At 45.4% G+C, this 21,464-nt stretch overlaps 2 protein-coding genes and 1 long non-coding RNA gene across 7 annotated transcripts in view; 2 read left to right on the forward strand and 1 right to left on the reverse strand.

The window, feature by feature from the left end:
* CRYZL1 (crystallin zeta like 1) overlaps window positions 1-14,361 on the forward strand; it is a 53,718-nt gene extending 39,357 nt beyond the window's left edge. For 2 of the 3 annotated variants that reach the window (XM_002721285.6, XM_089331486.1), the window contains exons 7-13: window positions 470-603; window positions 2,769-2,880; window positions 4,890-4,988; window positions 7,586-7,704; window positions 8,672-8,777; window positions 12,558-12,603; window positions 13,773-14,361. In XM_002721285.6, the coding sequence (XP_002721331.4) occupies window positions 470-603; window positions 2,769-2,880; window positions 4,890-4,988; window positions 7,586-7,704; window positions 8,672-8,777; window positions 12,558-12,603; window positions 13,773-13,872 (716 nt within the window). In that variant the 3' untranslated portion in view covers window positions 13,873-14,361. Of the gene's footprint in view, window positions 1-469; window positions 604-2,768; window positions 2,881-4,889; window positions 4,989-7,585; window positions 7,705-8,671; window positions 8,778-12,553; window positions 12,604-13,772 lie in introns of all 3 variants that reach the window. The other variant, XM_008274936.5, reaches the window with a different exon arrangement.
* LOC149126908 (uncharacterized) lies at window positions 1-14,701 on the reverse strand. 2 transcript variants are annotated; one of them, XR_016233042.1, is made up of 3 exons: window positions 14,386-14,701; window positions 7,463-7,492; window positions 1-768 (listed from the first exon to the last, which is right to left on the reverse strand). It is a non-coding gene; the product is annotated as an uncharacterized LOC149126908 (long non-coding RNA). The 2 variants fall into 2 exon arrangements; XR_016233041.1 differs by lacking the exon at window positions 7,463-7,492.
* DONSON (DNA replication fork stabilization factor DONSON) overlaps window positions 13,906-21,464 on the forward strand; it is a 13,784-nt gene continuing 6,225 nt past the window's right edge. Inside the window, exons 1-5 of one of the 2 annotated variants that reach the window (XM_089331485.1) lie at window positions 13,906-14,044; window positions 15,691-15,771; window positions 16,787-16,987; window positions 18,518-18,696; window positions 20,810-20,988. In XM_089331485.1, coding sequence (XP_089187611.1) covers window positions 15,733-15,771; window positions 16,787-16,987; window positions 18,518-18,696; window positions 20,810-20,988 — 598 coding nt within the window. In that variant the 5' untranslated portion in view covers window positions 13,906-14,044; window positions 15,691-15,732. Of the gene's footprint in view, window positions 14,045-14,762; window positions 15,177-15,690; window positions 15,772-16,786; window positions 16,988-18,517; window positions 18,697-20,809; window positions 20,989-21,464 lie in introns of those variants that run through there. The other variant, XM_002721284.6, reaches the window with a different exon arrangement.

Here is a 21,464-nt window from a genome sequence, read left to right on the forward strand (position 1 = left end):
TTTTGTTTTTAAGATTTATTTATTTATTTGAAAGGCAGAGTTACAGAGAGGCAGAGATAAGTCTTCTATCCACTGGTTTACTCCCCAAATGGATACAACAGCCAGAGTTGGGCCAATCTGAAACCGGGAGCTAGGAGCTTCTGGTCTCCCATGTGGGTGCAGGGGCCCAAGCACTTGGGCCATCTTCCACTGCTTTCCCAGGCCATAGCAGAGAGCTGGATTGGAAGTAGAGTAGCTGGGACTCGAACTAGCACCCATATGGGATGCCATCACTGAAGGTGGCGGCTTTACCCTGTTCACTACCACACCAGCCCCACACTGGCTGTTTTGAGAATAGATTATAGTGGGCAAAAATGGAAACATAGGATAGGAGTAGGGGTTTGGTCCAGGATCATACAGATAGAGAAACAGGTCCCAGGGGAAAATGTAATAGGACTTCCTGATTGTTTCCTCTTGTTCTTTGTGACAGTTCATAAGCCGGAAAAGGTCACGTGGACAGAAGCAGCTGGAACCATCCGAGACGGAGTGCGAGCCTACACCGCTCTGCATTATCTTTCTCATCTCTCTCCAGGAAAATCAGTGCTGATCATGGATGGAGCAAGTGTAGGTGCTGATGATTTTGTCAAGAAACAGACTAACATACCTGAACGCGAGGGATTTTGAAGGGAGCCATCGTCTATTTGCTGATGCCACTCTTTGCCAAACAGTCGCATGTTCTCTGATTTTGTTCCCAACCTCCTGTTTTGTTACAGTAAGCAGCTTTTATTACTAGGAGATAAAAGTTAGATTTAGTGTGAGTAGTTTCTTATTACGTGGGAGCTGCAAGTACATTAAAAAGCAGACAGGCCGTTTTGATTCATTCCTGTCGCACAAAACCTGAAATAGCTGGAGCCTTTGATGTCATACTTCAGAGCTCTGTACCAGGTTGGTTTCATATCCATCACACACTTATGGCAATAAAGTATTGCTGTTCTATAGATAGATTACACACAAGTCTAAAATGTGCTAACTTAAATATATTACCTGTATCATTAAAAAAATTGAAATTGCTTTTAGAATATGTAAAAATAATTTAATCTGAGGGCAGGTATTTGTCCTAGTGGTTAATATGCCCATGTGCCATATCTAAGTGCCTGGCATCAAGTCCTGGCCCCACTCCCAGTTCCGCTTCCTACTAATATGTATCCTGAGAGGCAGCAGGTGTTGGCCTAAGTAGTTGGTGCCACGAGGGAGACCAAGGTGGAGTTCCCAGGTCCCAGCTTTAGCCTTGCCCACCCTGGCCACTGGGGTATCTTGAGATGGAGGCTCTCTCTCTCTCTGCCTATCTGTCTCTTTCTCTCTCTGTCTCTCTTTCAAATAAACAAAAATATGTGTAAAGTATTGTACAGATGTCACAGAAGTTGGGATGAAGTTAGTTTTTTCTGCCTGGCTGTTAAAGATGGTTTCTCCCCTGCGTGTCACTGGAAGGCTAACAGCAGTGCTCTCAGCATTCTCTCGGTGTCCACCCTCAGGACAGACTGTTTCCCTGACCTCACTCCATAGACCCAGACGAATGGCCCTCCTAAGTGCTCTGATAGGTAGAGTGCTAGCTGGGCTCCGTGTGTACTGTAGTATATATAATAAATATGTAGCGATACATACACTAGCTATATAGAGATATATTTACTATGTAATATATAGATAGATATAGATAGATACCTGTCTATAAATTAGGTCAGGCCATCGTGGTAACAAGCCCGTGTTGCTGAGTGTGGCCCTCCATTCTTGAAATTCTGTGCTAAGTAAGGCAAGACTAAGCGAGAGCATGTGATGGATGCAACTTCCCCACCAGCCCTGCTGAAGGAGAAAGCAATCAAACGTTTCCCCTCCTGATACTGTGCAGATTTTTCCTCTTTTTCTATTATATAACACTTAAAAAGATAAAGTGACGCTTAACAATTATAGTTTATAAAATAATCAGTTTCGGACAGCGCCGCGGCTCAATAGGCTAATCCTCTGCCTTGCGGCGCCAGTACACCGGGTTCTAGTCACGGTCGGGGCGCCGGATTCTGTCCCGGTTGCCCCCCTTCCAAGCCAGCTCTCTGCTGTGGCCTGGGAAGGCAGTGGAGGATGGCCCAAGTGCTTGGGCCCTGCACCCCATGGGAGACCAGGACAAGCACCTGGCTCCTGGCTTCAGATCAGTGCCGTGCGCTGGCCGCAGTGTGCTGGCCGCAGTGGCCATTGAGGGGTGAACCAATGGAAAAGGAAGACCTTTCTCTCTGTCTCTGTCTTTGTCTCTCTCTCTCACTGTCCACTCTGCCTGTCAAAAAAAGAATAAAAACACACAAAAAAAGAGAAGGAAAAACAATCAGTTTCAGCAGTGTGTTGTAGTAAAGTAAGCCACCACTTGGGATACCATCATCTGATATCAGAGTGCCAGTTTAAGTCCCAGCTGCTTTGCTTCCAAGCCAGCTACCTGCTAATGAGGCTGGGGAGAAAGTAGAAGATGGCCCAAAACGTTGGGCCCCTGCCACTCATGTGGGAGATTAGAATGGAGTTCTTGGCTCCTGGCTTTAGCGTGGTCCAGCCTTGGCTGTTGTGGCCTTTTGGGGAGTGAAGCAATAGATGGAAAATGGATTCTCTCTCTCTTCTTCTTCTTCTTCTCCTCTCTCTCTCTGTGTCACTCTGCCTTTCAAATAAATGAATCTTTTTCAAAAATCTATAAAACATAAATTAGAGATGGCCCCTGCCCTATATGTATAAACCCACTGTATTTTTTATCCACACAGGCGTTTGGCACAATAGCTATTCAGTTAGCACACCATAGAGGAGCCAAAGTGATTTCAACAGCATGCAGCCTGGAAGACAAGCAGTGCCTCGAAAGACTTAGGCCTCCTGTAGGTGGGTAATAATATCAGCACAGAATTTAAGCCTGGAATGTGAAGGGAAACCACCTAGTAGACTGCTCTGGTAAAAACAAAGTATAAAATTCCAAGTAAAAGTTTTAAAATGCACTTAGCACAGCGAATGTTTGGCACGGTAGATGTCCACATCCCGTATCACAGTGCACGGGTTTAAGTCCTGACTCCACTTCCAATTCTGGTTTCTTGTTAATGCACACCCTAGGAAGCAGCAGGTAATGACTTGAGTTCTTGGATCCCCATGTGGGATACCTGGGTTGAGGTTTGGGCTTTGAGTTTCAGCCTGGTGCAGCCACGGCTATTACAGCCATTTGGGGAGTGAAGCAACAGATGGACAGTCTCTGTCGAACCATCTCTGAAAGAGAGAGAGACAGACAGACAGACAGTCTTCCATCTACTGGTTCAACCACCAACCAGTTGGTTACAACAGCCAGGGCTGGGGCAGGCCGAAGCCTGGAGCCAGAAGCTTCCAGGTCTCCCACAGAGGTGCAGGGCATCTTCTACTGCTTTCCCAGGCACATCAGCAGGGAGCCAGATTGGAAGTGGAGCAGCCAGCACTTGAACCAGCGCCCATGTGGGATGCTGGCACTGCAGGTGGAAGCTTAACCTTCTACACCACAGCACCGGCCCCCACAAACTTTTTGAAGTACTGTAGTACAAGGACTGGACAAATAAGGAAAGAGAAGAGATTTGAAAATAGAGAAAGGGAGCAGAAATGGCATTGTTGAAAGGAAAGCTTCTATTGTTGAATTCTGCCTTTCCTGTCACCAGAGTCCCCTCTTCTGTGCTGTCATACCCTTCCCCTCCACCAGGTCCTAGTCTACTGTCAGACTACAGCTGTGGCCACGTAGCTCTGAGAAGAATTAGCAAAACACGAAGGTGAAAGAAGATACAAAAGCAGGAGCAGGTATTTGGCCCAGCAGTTTAGATAACTGTATCCCATATCAGAGGACCTGGTTTGATTTCTGACATGCTGATGCACACCCTGGGAGGCAGCAGGGGACAGCTGAAGCATTCGAGTCCCTGCCACTACATGGGAGACCTGGATTAAGTTTCTGGCTCCCAGCTGCATGCATTGAGGAATGAACCAACAGATGGGAGTGTGCATGCACTCTTGCTCTCTCTCCCTCTCTCGCTCGCTCACTCTCTCTCTCTCTCTCTCTCTCTCCCTCTCTCCCCCCCCACTCCCCTTCCCTCTCTCTTTCTGCCTCTAAAATAAAAAAAGATACAGAAATGAAATATAAATGTCTTTGTTTGCCAGTTTAAATTTTTATAGTTTTTTAACAGATTTATTGTACTTGTTTGAAAGGCAGATTTAGGGAGAGAGAGAAAGAGATCTATCTGCTGGTTCACTCCCCAAAGGGATACAACAGCTGAGCCTGGATCAAGCCACAGTCAGAAGCCAGGAGCTTCTTCCAGGTCTCCCACTTGGGTGGGAGGGGCCCAGACATTTGGGCCGTGTTCTGCTGCTTGCCCAGGTGCATGAGAAGAGAACGGGATTGGAAGTGGAGTAGCTGGGAATGAACCAGCACTCACACTGGATGCCGCCATTGCAGGTGGCAGGTTTACCCCATGCCACATGCAGGCTCTAATTCTTATAATTTTTACCTTCAATAATTTGTTATTTTATCTATATAATTAACTATAGTAATAATACTTTAAAGCAACGAGTTAAAATTAATTTGTCACCAATTCTGCTAAGAATAACATGTCAGAAGACCAGTCTTAGACAACCTAATCCACCAAAGGTTTACATTTTTGTTTTATTGAATGTACCAGTGTCTTCATTTTGCTGATCCTTATAGGTAATAGGTTAGATGAGAAAAATACAATTTGAATGGACTTCTTTTCCCCTTTGACTTCCATAATGATTTTATCTGCTTCTCATTTCAGAGAGTGGATGTTTGTTTGCCTTTCTTTTTCCCTGCGTTGTTTGTGTTGCTGGCTCTATACAGAACAGTACAATTTCCTATCTCCTGTCCTTCACAGCCCGAGTAATTGATGTATCTAATGGGAAAGTCCATGTTGCTGAAAGCTGTTTGGAAGAAACGGGTGGCCTGGGAGTCGACATTGTCCTAGATGCTGGAGGTATGTACCTCATTAAGTCAAATTAGGAAATGATTTTTAATGTACTTATTAAATCGGATGTTTAGTTTTGGATTTTTTTAATTTGTGACAGCAAGTTAGACAGTGAGAGAGAGAGACAGAGAGAAAGGTCTTCCTTTTCCATTGGTTCACCCCCTCAAATGGCCGCCAGGTGCATTCTCCTGGTCTCCCATGGGGTGCAGGGCCCAAGCACTTGGGCCATCCTCCACTGCACTCCCGGGCCACAGCAGAGAGCTGGCCTGGAAGAGGGGCAACCAGGACTAGAACCCTGGGTACTGGCGCCACTGGCGGAGGATTAGCCAAGTGAGCCGTGGCGCCAGCCTGGATTTTATTTTTAACTGAAGGTGTGTCTATTTTAATAGTAGCTTCTTCCCTTTATTCCCATTGTCCTCTCTGGAAGAGAGACTATTCTTTTGCCTTTTAAATTAGACCCTTTGAAATTTCAGTAACAAATAGTACTGTCCCCCTGAGGAGCCTGTAAAGGTGATCTCAGTGGTTCCTGGACAATGCAGGTTATCTCCGCATGCGTCTTCACAGTCATTTTGGCTACGTGTACCCTCCAGTATAGCATAGCTGCTTTCCAGTCTCTGAAAAGGCTCAAGAAGTTTGTTCCATTTTCACTTTTTGTGAACTTTTCATGAACTGATCCAAAGCCAGGAGCCAGGTGCTTCCTCCTGGTCTCCCATGGGGTGCAGGGCCCAAGCACTTGGGCCATGCTCCCCTGCCTTCCCGGGCCACAGCAGAGAGCTGGACTGGAAGAGGAGCAACCGGGACAGAATCTGGCGCCCTGACCGGGACTAGAACCTGGGTGCCAGCGCCGCAGGCAGAGGATTAGCCAAAAGAGCCACGGCGCCGGCCAACTTCCGGCACTTCTAAAGGACGGATTTTAGTGTCAGTGTTGTGATGCAATAGGTTAGGCTGAACTTGCAGCCCTGGTTCCAATCTAGGCTTCTTGGCTTCCAATCCAGTTTTGCATTAATGTGCCTGTAAGGGCAGTGGATCATGGCTCAAGTACCTGGGTTCCTGCCACCCACAAGGGAGACGGGTGGAGTTCCTGGCTCTGGCTTCAATCTGTCTCAGCTCTAGCTGTTGTGGCCATTTGGAGAGTGAACAGATGGAAGAACTCTCTCTATCACTCTGCCTTTCAAATAAATAAATAAATAAATTTTTTTAATGAAAGATAGGTTTTACAAGCCTGGAAAGTGCTCCTATTTTAACTTTGTTTTCAGTACAGCTGGGGCTATCATGTGTTTCTTTTTAACCAGTATTTTCAAGATTTGAAATTAACTCAGAGGGCCGGCGCCGAGGCTCACTAGGCTAATCCTCCGCCTTGCAGCGCTGGCACACCAGGTTCTAGTCCCGGTCGGGGCGCAGGATTCTGTCCCGATTGCCGCCCTTCCAGTCCAGCTCTCTGCTGTGGCCAGGGAGTGCAGTGGAGGATGGCCCAAGTGCTTGGGCCCTGCTCCCGCATGGGAGACCAGGATAAGTACCTGGCTCCTACTATCGGATCAGCGTGGTGCGCCGGCCACAGCGCGCCGGCTGCGCCGGCCATTGGAGGGTAAACCAACGGCAAAGGAAGACCTTTCTCTCTCTCTCTCACTGTCCACTCTGCCTGTCAAAAAAAAAAAAAAAAAAAAAAAAGAACTCAGAGAAAAATCTTCCAGTGACAACGAATATATACTTCATTGATATTTTTTCAAATGGATATTTCAGCAATTACATTAAAATCTGACTAATCTAATTTTTTAGTTCCTTAATGAGAAAGTAGCTCCTTTCATTGTATTGAGCTATCATTGTTAAAATTATCAGACTTAGTTACATGTTATATTACTTTCCTTAGCATTCCAATGAAAATCATTTTTATTTAATTTATAATTAAATCTCAAGTACATTTCATGTTGCTTTATTATTATTATTATTAGAAAGAGTTAGAGAGAGAGAGAGAGAGAAAGGTCTTCCTTCCGTTGGTTCACCCCCCAAATGGATGGCATGCTGTGCTGATCCAAAGCCAGGAGCCAGGTGCCTCCTCCCACTCTCCTACGCGGGTGCAGGGCCCAAGCACTTGGGCCATCCTCCACCACCCTCATGTTGCTTTTTTTAATTTATTTGAGAAGCAGAGTTGCATACAGTGAGAGGGAGAGACAGAAAGAAAGGTCTTCTGTCCGTTAGTTCACTCTCCAAATGGCTGCAGTGGCCAGAGCTGTGCTGATCTGAGGCCAGGAGCCAGGAGCTTCTTCCCAGTCTTCCATGCAGGTGCAGGGCCCCGAGCACTTGGGCCATCTTGTACTGCTTTTCCAGGCCACAGCAGAGAGATGGATTGGAAGAGTAGCAGCCAGGACTAGAACCGGTGCCCGTGTGGGATGCCAGCACTGCAGGCAGAAGATTAACCTACTGTGCCATGGCGCTGGCTCCTTATGTTAAGTTTTAATGCATCTCTTGAAGTTATTTTGTCTTACCTGTTTTCTGAGACAAATGCTTCCTCATTCCTATATTAAAAGGCAAAGAGAACATATTTAAGAAGTAAATTTTCATCAGATTATCATAAAATATTTCTTCTCTCTCTCTGTTTTTGTTTTAAGTGAGATTGTATAATAAAGATGATGAGCCATCCATGAAGTTACAGCTACCACATAAACATGATATCATCACACTTCTTGGTGTTGGAGGCCATTGGGTAACAACAGAAGAAAACCTTCAGGTATTATCAGAGACAATAAAGCATTACTATTAGACTACTGTGAAGTAATTACCAAAGAATAATACCTAAGTCTTTTTTGAGGCAAGGTATGCATAAATTAATATAAATTCAGATTTACACCTGTATAGCTTCTTTTCCTTTCTTAAAAGGTATATTTATTTGAAAGGCAGAATTGCTGGTTCACTCTCTAAATGGCTGCAGCAGCCAGGGCTGGGCCCGGATCCCAGGAATCCATCCAGGTCTCCCACGTGGGTGCAGGGGCCCAAGGACTTAGACCATCTTCCACTGCTTTCCCAGGCACATTAGGTCAGAAGTGGAGAGCTGGGACTCAAACCAGCACCCATATGGGATGCCAGTGCTGCAAGCAGCGGCTTGATATGCAACACCGCAGTACTGCCCCCATATTTTTTTCTTAACAAAAACAAGCATTATTATTGTTGATATATATGTATCAAAATATTTCTGTGCAAAATTACCGTAATTTTCTAATTGTCCAAAGTAGGATTATAGTTTATGTGTATAAATGTTATTTCCCAAAGTTATATATTTTTCAAAAGACTTCTATTTCTATTATATGTAAAGATATCAATAAAAAGTATGATTTATATAATTTATATATATAAATTATATAATTTATATAATTGATGTAAATATAAATATTTATACTTATTTCATATACCAGTCTTCACTGGTTTTCCAACTTCCTGGTTGAAGGTGATGGTAGATAGCACAAACCCTTACCACTGTATCATCAGGATGCTAGATTGGCTGTTGATTTATCACCCTGCTGTTTCATCATTTTGGACCATGAAATTGAAAAGGAAACATAGTTTACCTGTTCTGTTAAAGTGTGTGTGGTGATTATTTGTGACTTCTACATTTCTGTGTGTGGACATTTTTCTACGTCAGTTGTCTTTCTGCTGTTAGACTCGCAGTAATTGATGGGTCCTTGTTTATTCCCTCGCAGTTGGATCCTCCCGATAGTCATTGCCTTTTCCTCAAGGGAGCAACAGTGGCTTTCCTTAACGATGAAGTCTGGAATTTGTCCAACGTTCAACAGGGAAAATATCTTTATATCCTTTTGCACTACTGACTTGAGTTTCTGGATTAGAATTTACCTTATACTTCACTCATAAATTCTTTCATTGTGTTAAGAAGTAAGAATAACTGTCAACTTTCATTGAATATGCCAATCACTGTTCCAGTATCTTGCAGATATTAATTCATTTAAGCATTGAAACAACTCTATGACAACATTGAAACAGCTCTATTATTACCTTGTTTCTGAGATGAAGAAACTAAAGCATAGTGAACTTAGCATAAGAGAGTACGTCTAAAAGCTTATGGAAAAAAATAGAATTAAAAGATGTTTTTTTTTGTTCCAAAAAGTATTTTGAAAGCTGTGCAGTTTTTTCATATGCTGCATTTTCCATGAACTTTTTGAGGACCTCTTTGTGTGATATTTATAAAGGCCTGCCCCCTCTAGTAGAAATGACAGACTACATTCAAAGCTTTAAAGTAGTCATATGTAGTTGTTATACTGCATGTTAAGTTTTTTGGAAATTTCAAAACTTCTTGTGATGAATATTTGAGTTTAAGATATTTTGATTAAATATCTTTATTAATTTTTTACAAACTTATTTGTAAACTTACTTGAAAGTTGTGAAAATTTATTTGAAAGGCAGAATGATAGAGGGAGGGAGAGAGAGACCCTCCATCCGCTGGTTCATTCCCCAGTTAACCACAGAAGCCCAGGCTGGGTCATACTGAAGCCAGAATCCTGGAACTCCATCTGGCTCTCCCACATGGGTTGCAGTGGCCCAACTACTTGGGACATTCCCAGCTGCATCACCAGAGAGCTGGATTGGAAGCAGTACATCAGGGAACTGAACCGATATGGGATGCTGGCGTCACAGTGTTGCCGTGTGGCAACACCGGTCCCTTTAATTAATTTCATTTTTTAAAAATTTAAATTCCAGTGACATTGTAGTTATCAAGAATAGCATGATAATAATGGTGCTAATAAAAGAGAACACCATCTAATTATTAAAAGTAACATGAACAGGCATGATTTGAATTTTACATGTTAGACATCAAGCTGGCTGCTTTGCATTACTTAATTCTATGAAACCCACGCTCTCCACGAGACGGTGATTTTAACCAATTTGACAGATCCCTGGGCCAAGCTGAAGTATATCATGGTTGGGGCCAGCATTGTGGCACAGTGGGTGAAGCCACCCAGTGACACCAGCATCCAGGACGAGTAGCAGCTCGAGTCTCAGCTGCTCCATTTCCATCTCCTTCCTAATGCACCCGAGAAAGCAGTGGAGATGGCCCGGGTGCTTGGGCCCCTCACTCACGTGTGAGGTGCAGATAAAGTGCCTGGCTCCAACCTGGCCCAGCACCAGTGGCCATCTGGGCACTAAACAGTGGATAGAAAATAATGTTTCCCTGTGTGTGTGTGTCTATAACTCTGCCTTTGAAATAAATATTTTTTTAAAAATCCTGTTTATATGAAATAATGTTAATATTTTCCAAAATCAGAAATAAATGCTACCTATGGATGGTCCCCATCTCAATTTAAAATGGTGCAAACCCGATGCACATTCAGCAGAGGACTTACTTGGGCTGTGTTCCCAAGCAAGCTTATGTGGACCAGTCCCCTCCTGTGATGCTGGGGCAGCAGCAGTCCCCGCAGCTCCCGGTCAGCCCTGCAGTCACCAGGAAAACAGCCAGTGCTCAGCATCGTGCTGTGTCGCTAAGCTAAGAAGGTTAGCAGGTCAGGTGTAGTAAGTGTGTTTTCCACTTGGGTATTTTTTTTCAAGAGTTATTTATCTTTTTGAAAGTCAGAATTACAGAGAGATGAAGGAGAGGCAGAGAGAGAGAGAGAGAGGTCTTCCATCCACTGCTGGTTCACTCCCCAGTTGGCCGCGACAGCTGGAGCTGCACTGGTCCGAAGCCAGAAGCCAGGAGCTTCCTTCGGGTCCCCAGCGTGGGTGCAGGGGCCCAAGGACTTGGGCCGTCTTCCACTGCTTTCCCAGGCCAGAGCAGAGAGCTAGATCAGAAGTGGAGCAGCCAGGAACCGAACCGGTGCCCATATGGGATTCCCGCACTGCAGGCAACAGCTTTACCCTCTACGCCACAGCGTTAGCCCCTGGATATTTTCAACATAAGATCTTTACCAAGACATAATCCCATCATAAGTCAAGGAGCATTTGTATAAACACACACACACACACACACACACACACATGCTTCACAGATGGCTATTTTATTCACAGAAAACTTGCAACAGTGCTAATGACTGTATATTCCTTTTTTTCATTTGACAGGCAGAGTTAGACAGTGAGAGAGAGAGACAGAGAGAAAGGTCTTCCTTTTTTCCGTTGGTTCACCCCCAAGTGGCCGCTACGGCCAGCGCACTGCACTGATCCGAAGCCAGGAGCCAGGTGCTTCCTCCTGGTCTCCCATGCGGAGTGCAGGTCCCAAGCACTTGAGCCATCCTCCACTGCCTTCCCGGGCCACAGCAGAGAGCTGGACTGGAAGAGGGGCAACCGGGACAGAATCCGGCGCCCCAACCAGGACTAGAACCCGGGGTGCTGGTGCCGCAAGCTGAGGATTAGCCAAGTGAGCCGTGGTGCCAGCCCCCCCCCCCCCCTTTTTTTAAAGATTTATTTATTTGTAAGAGTTACAGAGGTAGAAATCTTTCATTTGCAGTTTCACTCCCCGGATGGCCACACCAGTCAAGGCTAGGCCAGGTGGAAGCCAGGAGCCAGGAGCTTCCTCCAGCTCTCCCACGAGGATGCAGGAGCCCAAGCACTTGGGCCGTCCCCCACTGCTTTCCTAGTGCATTAACAGTGAGTTGGATTGGAAGTGAAGCAGCCAGAATCAAACATTGTAGGCAGCAGCTTAAACCACTACAACATGCCAGCCCCAACTGTATGAACTGTATGTTCTTTTAAAAAAATTAATAGATTTTTATAATCATGTTTTCTAATTTACATATTCCAAAGACCTGAATTAGACATTACTCCTTACTTGTATAAATCCCACAGTTGCTTCACACATGAGCTAGTTGCTTCTTGTGATTTAACAAAGACAGCTATGTTCCAGCTGTATGACCCTACGCCATAGTTAATTCTAGTGTACTAGCAATTACATACTCTTGGTCCTGATATTATAATATTAAATAAATTACCAACATTGATTTTTCTTAATTTCTTAATATTTACATCACTTTTATACATAAATACACTTTTCTGCAAGAAATTTTGAGCCAGCTAACATAAATCAGTAAATGTGTACCTAATTTGAGAGATGTAAGTACTAAAATTGTTTTTAACTAAAAATGCCATACATTGTACCAAAATAAAAAAGAAACTATTCTATTACCATCCATGGATCTAACAGTGGTCAGTACATTCTAGGCTTGTGCTGTCATCACTTGTCCTTAGAGCTTCAGGCTCTATTATATCTCAAATCATTGGCTTGTTTTTCCAATTATTTAATTATTTTTATTTGAAAGAGGGTGAGACACACAGAGACCTCTTCCCTCCTCTGGTTCACTCCCCAAATGCCCGCAACAGTGAGGGCTGAGCCAGGCCAGAGTCGGGACCCTGGGACGCAGTGCCGGTCTCCCATGTGCATGGCGGGGACTCACTGCTGCCTCCCAGGAAACTGGGTCAGAAATTAATTAAAACATTTTTTAAAAAAAGAATTAAACTTGACAGCTTACAGAATTTCTGTAACATTTTGAATTTCTGAGAGTATAAAACTTAAGGGGTTAAAATATCAAATTGTTTTATTTTATTCTCTGTCCTTTATTTTGGCACCTTGACAATGCTTCCAGCTACGTATCTTAAAAGATGTGATGGAGAAGTTATCAACTGGTGTTTTTAGGTATGCTAAAGTAACCAAATCATTGCTCTTGTTTGCTTTCTAGTCCCAAGATGATAAGATAGGCATTTCTGTTTTTGCTTCAACTTTTATAATATACCTAATGTCTCTGTATTTTATTATTCAGTTGATTTTCTTAAAGATTTATTTTTATTTATTTGAAAGGCAGAGTGACAGAGAATGGGAGAGGGGGAGAGAGAGGTACCTTCCTGCTCCTGGCTCAAGTCTCAAATGGCCACAGTGGCTGAGGCTGGGCCAGGCTGAAGCCAGGATCCAGGAGTTGGGTCTCCCAGATGGATGGCAGAGGCCCAAGCACTTGGAGCATCATCTGCTGCCTTCCCAGGAACATTAGCAAGGAGCTGGATTGGAAGAGGAGTAGCCGGGACTCAAACCAGCAACACTGCAGTATGGGATGCTGCCGCTGCAGGTGGCAGCTTAACGGGCTGCACCACGATGCCAGCCCCTGTATTACTTTGTTTAGATAAATAACTGCTCTTTACTACTTCGCAAAACTTTCCTGTGTGACCGACCACCAGTGAAGTATTCCCCAAGATAGAAATGGCTTGTGAGTTTTCCTTACTGCATTCCATCATCGCGCCTCCCATGGCAATAAGAAATAACGAGTGGTTTGAAAACAATATATTTTGAATTGGATTAGTTATCACTTATAAAAGAAGTGGAATTTTTTTCCTTGAATACTTTTTAAGATTTGTTTGTTTATTTGAAAGGCAGAGTTTGAGAGAGGGAGAGAGAAGTCTTCCATCTGCTGGTTCACTCCCCAGATGGCCACAATGGCTCGGGTTGTGCCTGGAACTCCATCCTGGTCTCCCACGTGGGTGCAGGGGCCATCTTCCATTGCTTTCCTAGGCACATTAGAGGGGAGCTGGGTCTGAAGTGGAGCAGCGAGGACTAGAACCGGGCTCCGTGTGGGCTGCTAGTATCACAGGGGAGGCTAAACCCACTGTGCCACAACACTGGCCCCCGCCTTGAACACTTATAACTTGAATGTTGTAACAGTAGAACTTCTTTTCCACTTTAACAGTGGAAATACAATTTTGTTTAAATCATTTAAAGTGGCAGAACTGAGAAATAAGCATTACCAAGTACCACTGTAGGTGTTCTACCCATGGGCAACGAAACCTGACATTTCTACTCATTTCCTTCTTCTTCAGACCACAGTTGGAAGAACCCATCCCACTCTATGAAGCCAAAGTTTCCATGGAAGTTGTTCAGAAAAATCAAGGAAGAAAAAAGCAAGTTGTTCAATTTTAATTTTCTTCTTTCTGAGACCTCAGTTGGATGAACCCATCCTAGTATTTGAAGCCAGAGTTTTCCTTGGAGATTGGAGGGACAAATCAAGGAAGATAAAAGCAAGTTGTTCCATCCTTAGACCTGTCTTCTTGCTGTCTGACACAGATGTGCAGTTTTTTGACAGAGTTGAGAAGTATGTGAAAAGTTGTGCAAACAGTTGATTTAATTCTGTAATTAACTTTCGAAGGGAATGTTCTGAAAATCTTTTTAGTTTCTGTTTCTGTACGTGTTGCCTCTGGTACAAAACTCCTTCCATGAAGACAACTGCTTTCTGCGACGGCCACACTAGTACCGTATCGATAGAGCGTAGAGGCCTTCCGCTAAACTGTCCTGTCCGCGTGCCTGTCCACTGCCTTCTGGGCTCCTGCCCTCCCTAGCCAGCTCGCTGTCCTGATGTGAGCATGTGCGCGTATTTTCAAGTCTTAAAAGTAGCCTGCCCACGTGCACTGACATTGTGTGCTTTCAAATACTCACTCGCTCCGGTTTCTCCCGGATCCAGTTAGAGGCAGCGGCGCGTGGGGGCGCGGGAGGGCAGGCCGTGGGAGCCGACCTGAGGGCGGTCCTTCGGGGGCTGGGGGAGGCCCAGGCCCCTCTGGCCACCTGCTGACGTCACCGAAAGGCTGGCTAAGCAGCCATCCCCGCAGCCCGGGTGTGCTGTTCCCTTGTCATCCGGGCTCCTTACCGCGGGCTATTCGCACTCCTGGCACCTCGTGACCAGCGTTCAGCGCCCACTGGGCAGTGCGCACCTGCACCGCGGCCGCCCGGGCCCCAGCGCCTAAGGGGAGGACCCGGCGGCGCGCCTGGGCGGGGCCACGGGGCGGCCCACCGCGCATGCTCCGCGCGGCGCCCGGGGCGGGGCGGCGTCGGGGCGGGGCCGGCCTGGGGGTGGGGCCTGCGCGCGCGGGAAGTGCCTGCGGAGCGGCTGACCGGCCTCTCAGCCGCCGCGAGTCATGGCCTTTTCCGTGCCGGGCTACTCGCCCAGCTTCAAAAAGCCGCCGGAGATTCTGCGGCTGCGACGGAAGAGGGCCCGCAGTCAGGGGGCTGCCGCCTCGCCGTCGCCTCTTCTGCCCGAACCGGCGCCTCGCCGCGCCGCCCTGGCTGCCGGGCTGCCCCTGCGCCCCTTCCCGGCCGCCCCGGGCCGAAGTGGCGTCGGCGGGCCCGCCGCGGCCCGGAGGAACCCCTTCGCCCGCCTCGACAACCGGCCCCGGGCCGCCGCGGAGCCCCCGGACGAGCCGCCCCGCGACCAGCAGGAGGCTGCGGACCGGGTGAGTGCGTGCGCGCCTGGCGGCCGAGGCGCTGCTGTCTGAGGGGTCGAAGCCCTGAGAGCGACGTGGACCGCGCTGGCTGCGAGGCAGGGCAGTGAGCGCCGAGTCTGGGCCGCCCTGGGCGCTGGGAACGGCCGGCGGGCGGGCGGGCGGGGCGCCGCGAGGGGGCCGGGCCGAGCCCTCTTCTGGGGGTTTGGAGATCAGAGGGAAGGAGGCTCGGACAATCCTGAGCGCCCCGCCCTGGCAGGCGGGCCCCGATCTGCACGCCGGGTGCGGGGTGAGGAGGGGTCGGGGGACCGAGCCTACCGGCCTCTGCCTCCTCCGGAGCCTGTGGGCGCTCACCCATCAGTTATTCACGCGCAGAACACCGTCGTCTTATTTTTCCTCTTAAAGTTTCACTCAAGTGAATCACGGACAGATGGATTGAGGGCTGTGAATTCGGGTGCACTTGGGTTTATTGAGAGAGACAGAGTTCATCATCTAAGTTGTGAAAGGATAATTTTCTGAACTTCAGTTTTTAGATTCTAACCGAGAGAATGATTTGCAGTGGGATGAGATGAGTCCTGAAAGAACGGCTGTTACTGCCCTTCCCCAGGTAAAGCTCTGAAACGCCGGAATGTGGGGTTTTTGAAGATCCTACTTGTCAGAGGCGTTTTGCTTAGAGAAGAGTTTCGGCGTCCTGAGCGTGAGGCGCTCTGCCAGGGTTGGCGCTTGTCGGGAACCAGCCAGTGCTGTCGCAGGGCCAGCAGCACGAATGTAGGCCTAATAGGTGTGGGGTTTTCCTTCCACCCCAGCAGTGACTTACTCGGAGCCAGCCCCTGCAGGCTCTGCCACGGCTTAGGTCAGTCCTCAGATCACCTGCGCAGGTTGTGAGCCAGCACTCGGTCTTGCTGTCCGCCTCTCCCCCCCAACACACATTGGTTTCTGCTCCCTAAGGATTTCTGTGCTGATGGTTTGATCAGTACGCCCTCTGTCCTAATGGGAGCAGGCCAAAAGAGTTCCCTAAGACTCAGTCTCGCTTGCTTGTAAATAAACGACCTTCGCATTGCCTCTTGGAGGTAATTCCTCCTTTCCTAGTAGCTTGGTGTGATGTCACCTAAAAGAATCTTTGTAATGTGGACAAGATTGACTTGAAAGGGCAGCAGAGTAAGTTGAAGGGAAGTTTTTGAGGGCAGGACAAGCTTCTTAAATTCGGCCCTTAAGGACCCTGCGTAAGTTACCTGCAGGAGACACTGCTTAGCCCTGGTGAGAGTTTCAGAGGCTTAAAAGTGACTTCGTAAACACCTGGGAGATTACTGCTTTGATCGCAGCATCAACAGCACTGTGCAGAACTGTCTAAAGTAGCAAGTGAAATCTGCCCCTCTGGGCCACTCCCCCCAGCGATAAATTCCCCCATCTTTGCGGTCAACACCAGCAGCAGTTTGGTGTAGCTCATTCCACACTTTTTCATGTATGTTCTGTGTGTAGTATATTCTAATATGTACTTTTATTATATAGTTCATGCAGTTTTGACATTTCAGTGATCATGACAACAGTAGTCAATAAAATGTGAGAGTGAAGGATTTTTCTTGATTCTCTGTTAAATAATTGTGTTCTTTGTTTTCTAAAAGACTCCACAAGTAGCCTACAAATCTGATGGTCCATCTTCAGAAGGTACTGAGTTACCTGTGGACTGGAGTATTAAAACTCGACTCCTCTTCACCTCTTCTCAACCCTTTGCGTGGGCGGATCATTTGAAAGCACAGGAAGAAGCCCAGGGTCTTGTCCAGCATTGTAGGGCAACAGAAGTTACTTTGCCTCAGAGTATACAGGTAATTCTAAACTAATAAACCTATGTTTCAAAGTAACAAATGAAGAGTAAAATGGTCTTTTCTGTAAAATATCAGCAATGTTCCATAAATTTTTACTTCTGACATTTAATGACACAGAGACTTGGGAAATTTTGTTTTTCCCAAATGGTGCATTCATAAAGCATCCAAATTGAGTAACTGCATATTAAATTCAGAAACTTGTCCTGAGAATTAATAAATGTTGAAAACAGGAATTGTTTGAACTAGACCTTTTTGCTCTGGGACTAGTATTGTGGCGTAGCAGGTAAAGCTGCCTCCTGAAACACCATGTCCAGTATGGGCTTGCATTCGAGTCCCTGCTGCTCCACTTCTGAGGTAGCTCCCTGCTAATGCAAGGAAAGCGGGGGTAGAAGGCCCAAGTGCTTAGCCTTGCTACCCACGTCGGAGACCTGCAAGAAGCTCCTGACTGCAGCCTCGCCCAGTCCCAGCCTTGGCAGCCATCTGAGAAGTAAACGAAGGAACTAAACTAAACTAAACTACTCTCTCCCGTGCTGTCTCTCCCTCTCTCTAACTCTGATTTTCAAATAAATAATAAATTTTAAAAAACTTTCTTCTCAGGCTTTTTGAAAAAATATAAGAAAAAGGGATGAAAAGCAATTGAGTTCAAGCATAGGGGAGTGGATAGATTTTACAAATTTTCTTAAATACTCTGCTTTGTAAGTAATTGGTCTGTGATAATTTTACTGGAATTAATGAATTCTAGGATGATTTTAAAGAAATACAGTTTCATTACTTCTAAGTATCTCAACTCAAAATGGGTTAAAAAGTATTTCCTAAAAGATGCTTTGGTTTGTCTTTTCCAATAAATCAGGATCGTTTGTGATTGTGTTATTGATGTTTCCTGAGTACTTTTGATTTTACTTATTTTATTGGAAAGACAGAAAGAAAGAGATCTCCATGTGTTGGTTGTAAATGCCTGCAACAGCCAGGAGTCTGCCAGGCTAAAGACAGTAGCCCATGTGGGTGGCAGGGACCCAAGTGCTTGAGTCATTACTTGCTGCTGCCCAGGGTGCACATTAGTGTGAAGCTGGGACTCAAACCCAGGCACTTGAATATGAGGCCTTGGGCATCCCAAGTGGAATCTTCACCATTGTACCAAGTGCTACTCTTGAAACATTGTTTTTGTTGGGTATAAAGCCTTGATATAGTATGACCTGCACATAAACACACGCGCAGGTGCAGGCGCATGCACAGGCCTACCCCTCATGATAGAGAGTCATTATTCTTAAGTATGGTAGCAACAACAGAGTTTCTCCATCTGTGATTAAGTATTCTTTTGGAAAACAGTTTGACAGACTATCATCACTGTCCAGAAAGGTTTTCCCAGACAAGGATTAAGCACATTTTAGCCCTGTAACAGTTATTTAAACTTTCCCATTCAAAGCCTTAAAGAGTCTTAAAGTAAGTGTTTGATGTATTCAATGTCTCTTTAAAAATATTCTGTTTTTCTTATGGGGCAAAAAGTCACCATTTATCACCTCTGGATTTCAGGATCCCAAGCTATCCACTGAGCTCCGCTGTGCCTTCCAACAGAGCCTTATCTATTGGCTCCACCCTGCCTTGTCTTGGCTACCACTGTTTCCTCGCATTGGAGCTGATAGGAAAATGGCTGGAAAGACAAGTCCTTGGTCAAATGATAAAACCCTACAACACATTTTAATGAGTGACTGGTAAGATTAGTTTAAAAAAAAAAAAAAAAAAACTGCAATCCAGAAGTGAATTTTTTTGAGTTGTTAATTCTTTTTTTTTCTTTTTTTTTACATTTTTTGAAATAGAGTGTACATACCAAGAAATGCCCATACATGTGTAACAGAGTTTTTGGTACTCTGATGATACTCATAACCAACATCCAAATTAAGAACAGCACATTTCTAGTACTCCAAGAATCCTCACTATTGTCTGTCTCTCCATTTTTTTTTAAGTTGGGAAAGGAGAGTATATTTTCATTTATGTCATATGTTAGTAGTATACTCTCATTCCGTTTGTGATGTGGAAACATAAGGATCTCTATGCCCTTCTTAATTTTGTCTGAAACAGTTAAATACCAACATTTAAACTATTTACCTTTTTGTATCTTAGTCACTTTTTATCTAATTGTGGGATGTAAATAAATAGTAACTGTACACATTCTTTTTATTTGAAAGAGTGAAATACATATATATAGAGGGTGGGGGCGGGAAATTCCATCCGCTGGTTCACTCCCCAAGTGGCCACAGCAGCCAGGGATGGGCCATACTGAAGCAGGATCCAGGAGCTTCATCCATGTCTCACATGGGTGCAGGGGCCCCAGCATGTGGGTCATCTGCTGCAGCTTTCTCAGGTGCATTAGCAGGGAGCTGGATAAGAAGTGGAGCAGCTGGGACTTGAACCAGTGCCCATATGGAATGCTGGTGTTGCAGCAGGTGCCTTCATGTGTTACACCACAATGCTGGCCCCAAGCATAATTCTTTTTTTTTTTTTTTTTTTTTTTTAAGATTTGTTTATTTGAGAGGCAGAGGTACAGAGCAGCAGAGGCAGAGAGAGAAAGGTCTTCCATCTTCATCTGCTGGTTCACTCCCCAGATGGCCATGATGGCCAGACTGCGCTGATCCAAAGCCAGGAGCCAGGAGCTTCTTCCAGGTTTTCCACGTGGGTGCAGGGGCCCAAGGACTTGGGCCATCTTCCACTGCTTTCCCAGACCATAGCAGAGAGCTGGATCGGAAATGGAGCAGCCAGGACTCGAACTGGCGCCCGTATGGCATGCCAGAACTGCAGGCGGTGGTGTTTTTTGTTTTTTGTTTTGTTTTGTTTTGTTTTTTTAGGATTTATTTATTTATTTGAAAGAGTTACATGGAGAGAGGAGAGGCAGAGAGAGAGAGGTCTTCCATCCAGTGGTTCACTCCGCAATTGGCCGCAACGGCTGGAGCTGCGCCGATCCAAAGCCAAGAGCTTCTTCCGGGTCTCCCACGTGGGTGCAGGGGCCCAAGGACTTGGGCCATCCTCTACTGCTTTCCCAGGACATAGCAGAGAGCTGGATCAGAAGTGGAGCAGCAGGAACTAGAACCAGTGCCCACATGGGATGCCAGCACTACAGGCAGAGGCTTTAACCTCTGTGCCACAGCGCTGGCCCTCCAAACATAATTCTGTAATGTTACCTTTTGTTGGTGGCTGATTCCTTTATTAGCAAAAGAAAGGTTTAGAGAAAGTCAACCAGTTATCAGTTGTTTAAAGAAAAAATGTTTAGGGGCCGGGGCTGTGGCACAGCAGGTTAAAGCCCTGGCTTGCAGCACAGGCATCCCATATGAGCACAGGTTCGAGTCCCGGCTGCTCCTCTTCCAATCCAGCTCTTTACTAATGCACTTGGGGAAGCAGTAGAAGAAGGCCCAAGAACTTGGACCCCTGCACCCACATGGGGGACCCAGAAGAGACGCCTTGCTCCTGACTTTGGATCAGCTCAGCTCCAGCCGTTGTGGCCATTTGGAGAGTGAACCAGCCAATGGGAGACCTCTATTCTCTCTGTAACTCTTTCAAATAAATAAACTAAGTCTTTAAAAAAATAAAAATGTTTAGGGCCTAATTGGTAAACACTTTACTAAAATATCAGAAAGTCATCAGCAAATCTCTACTCCCAATTTCAGTTAGTTAAAGCCAAAATATATACAGCTGCAAAACTTCAAACCCAGATCTGAAATATTTGTGTTACATCTTAAACCAGGTAAATATCAAACTAAATTATACAAAATTAAATTTTAAACATCAAAATATTAAGTGTTTAATAAGATTTGAAATTCTTTTGCTTCGTAGGTCTGTGAGCTTTACTTCTCTGTACAGCCTACTGAAGACCAAGCTCTGCCCCTATTTCTACGTTTGCACTTACCAGTTCACGGTCCTGTTTCGAGCAGCAGGGTTAGCAGGAAGTGATGCAGTCACGGCTCTTATTTCTCCTACAACTAGAGGTCTGAGAGAAGCCATGAAAAATGAAGGTAAACGTTGAGTTTTAAAGTGAGGATACAATTTATAAATTAAATGCTTTCCTTAAAAACTAAAATGTGAATTGTCTAAGTTGATTGTGTTATTTTTAGAAATTTCTATTTTTCCCTCCCTCTGCAATTAGTTGATGGCTTTTCTTTCTCTGATCTCAAAGTAAAATCCATAATGGGCTAGAACGTCCCTATATGAATCTACACTTCCTGAAATCATTTTGTAGTACAAATGACCCACCCCTGTAATGACATAAACTGAGTCAGCCAATGGCAGATCGTGCAAAATGTGTAGGGAGCATAATCAGTCATTTTTGAAAAAATGTACTGGAATATAATTTATGAAAGAATACAAATTGTTATGAGAGTATGTGTTGCCTCCTGAGCTTTTCTTTTTCTTTTTCTTTTTTTTTTTTTTTTTTTTTTTTTTGTGTAATTATTTGAAAGGCAAGAATTAGAGACAGAGAAATCTTCCATCT

Source organism: Oryctolagus cuniculus, chromosome 4, assembly GCF_051225735.1.
Source record: "Oryctolagus cuniculus isolate XC-2025 breed Fujian yellow rabbit chromosome 4, ASM5122573v1, whole genome shotgun sequence".
NCBI lineage: Eukaryota > Metazoa > Chordata > Mammalia > Lagomorpha > Leporidae > Oryctolagus > Oryctolagus cuniculus.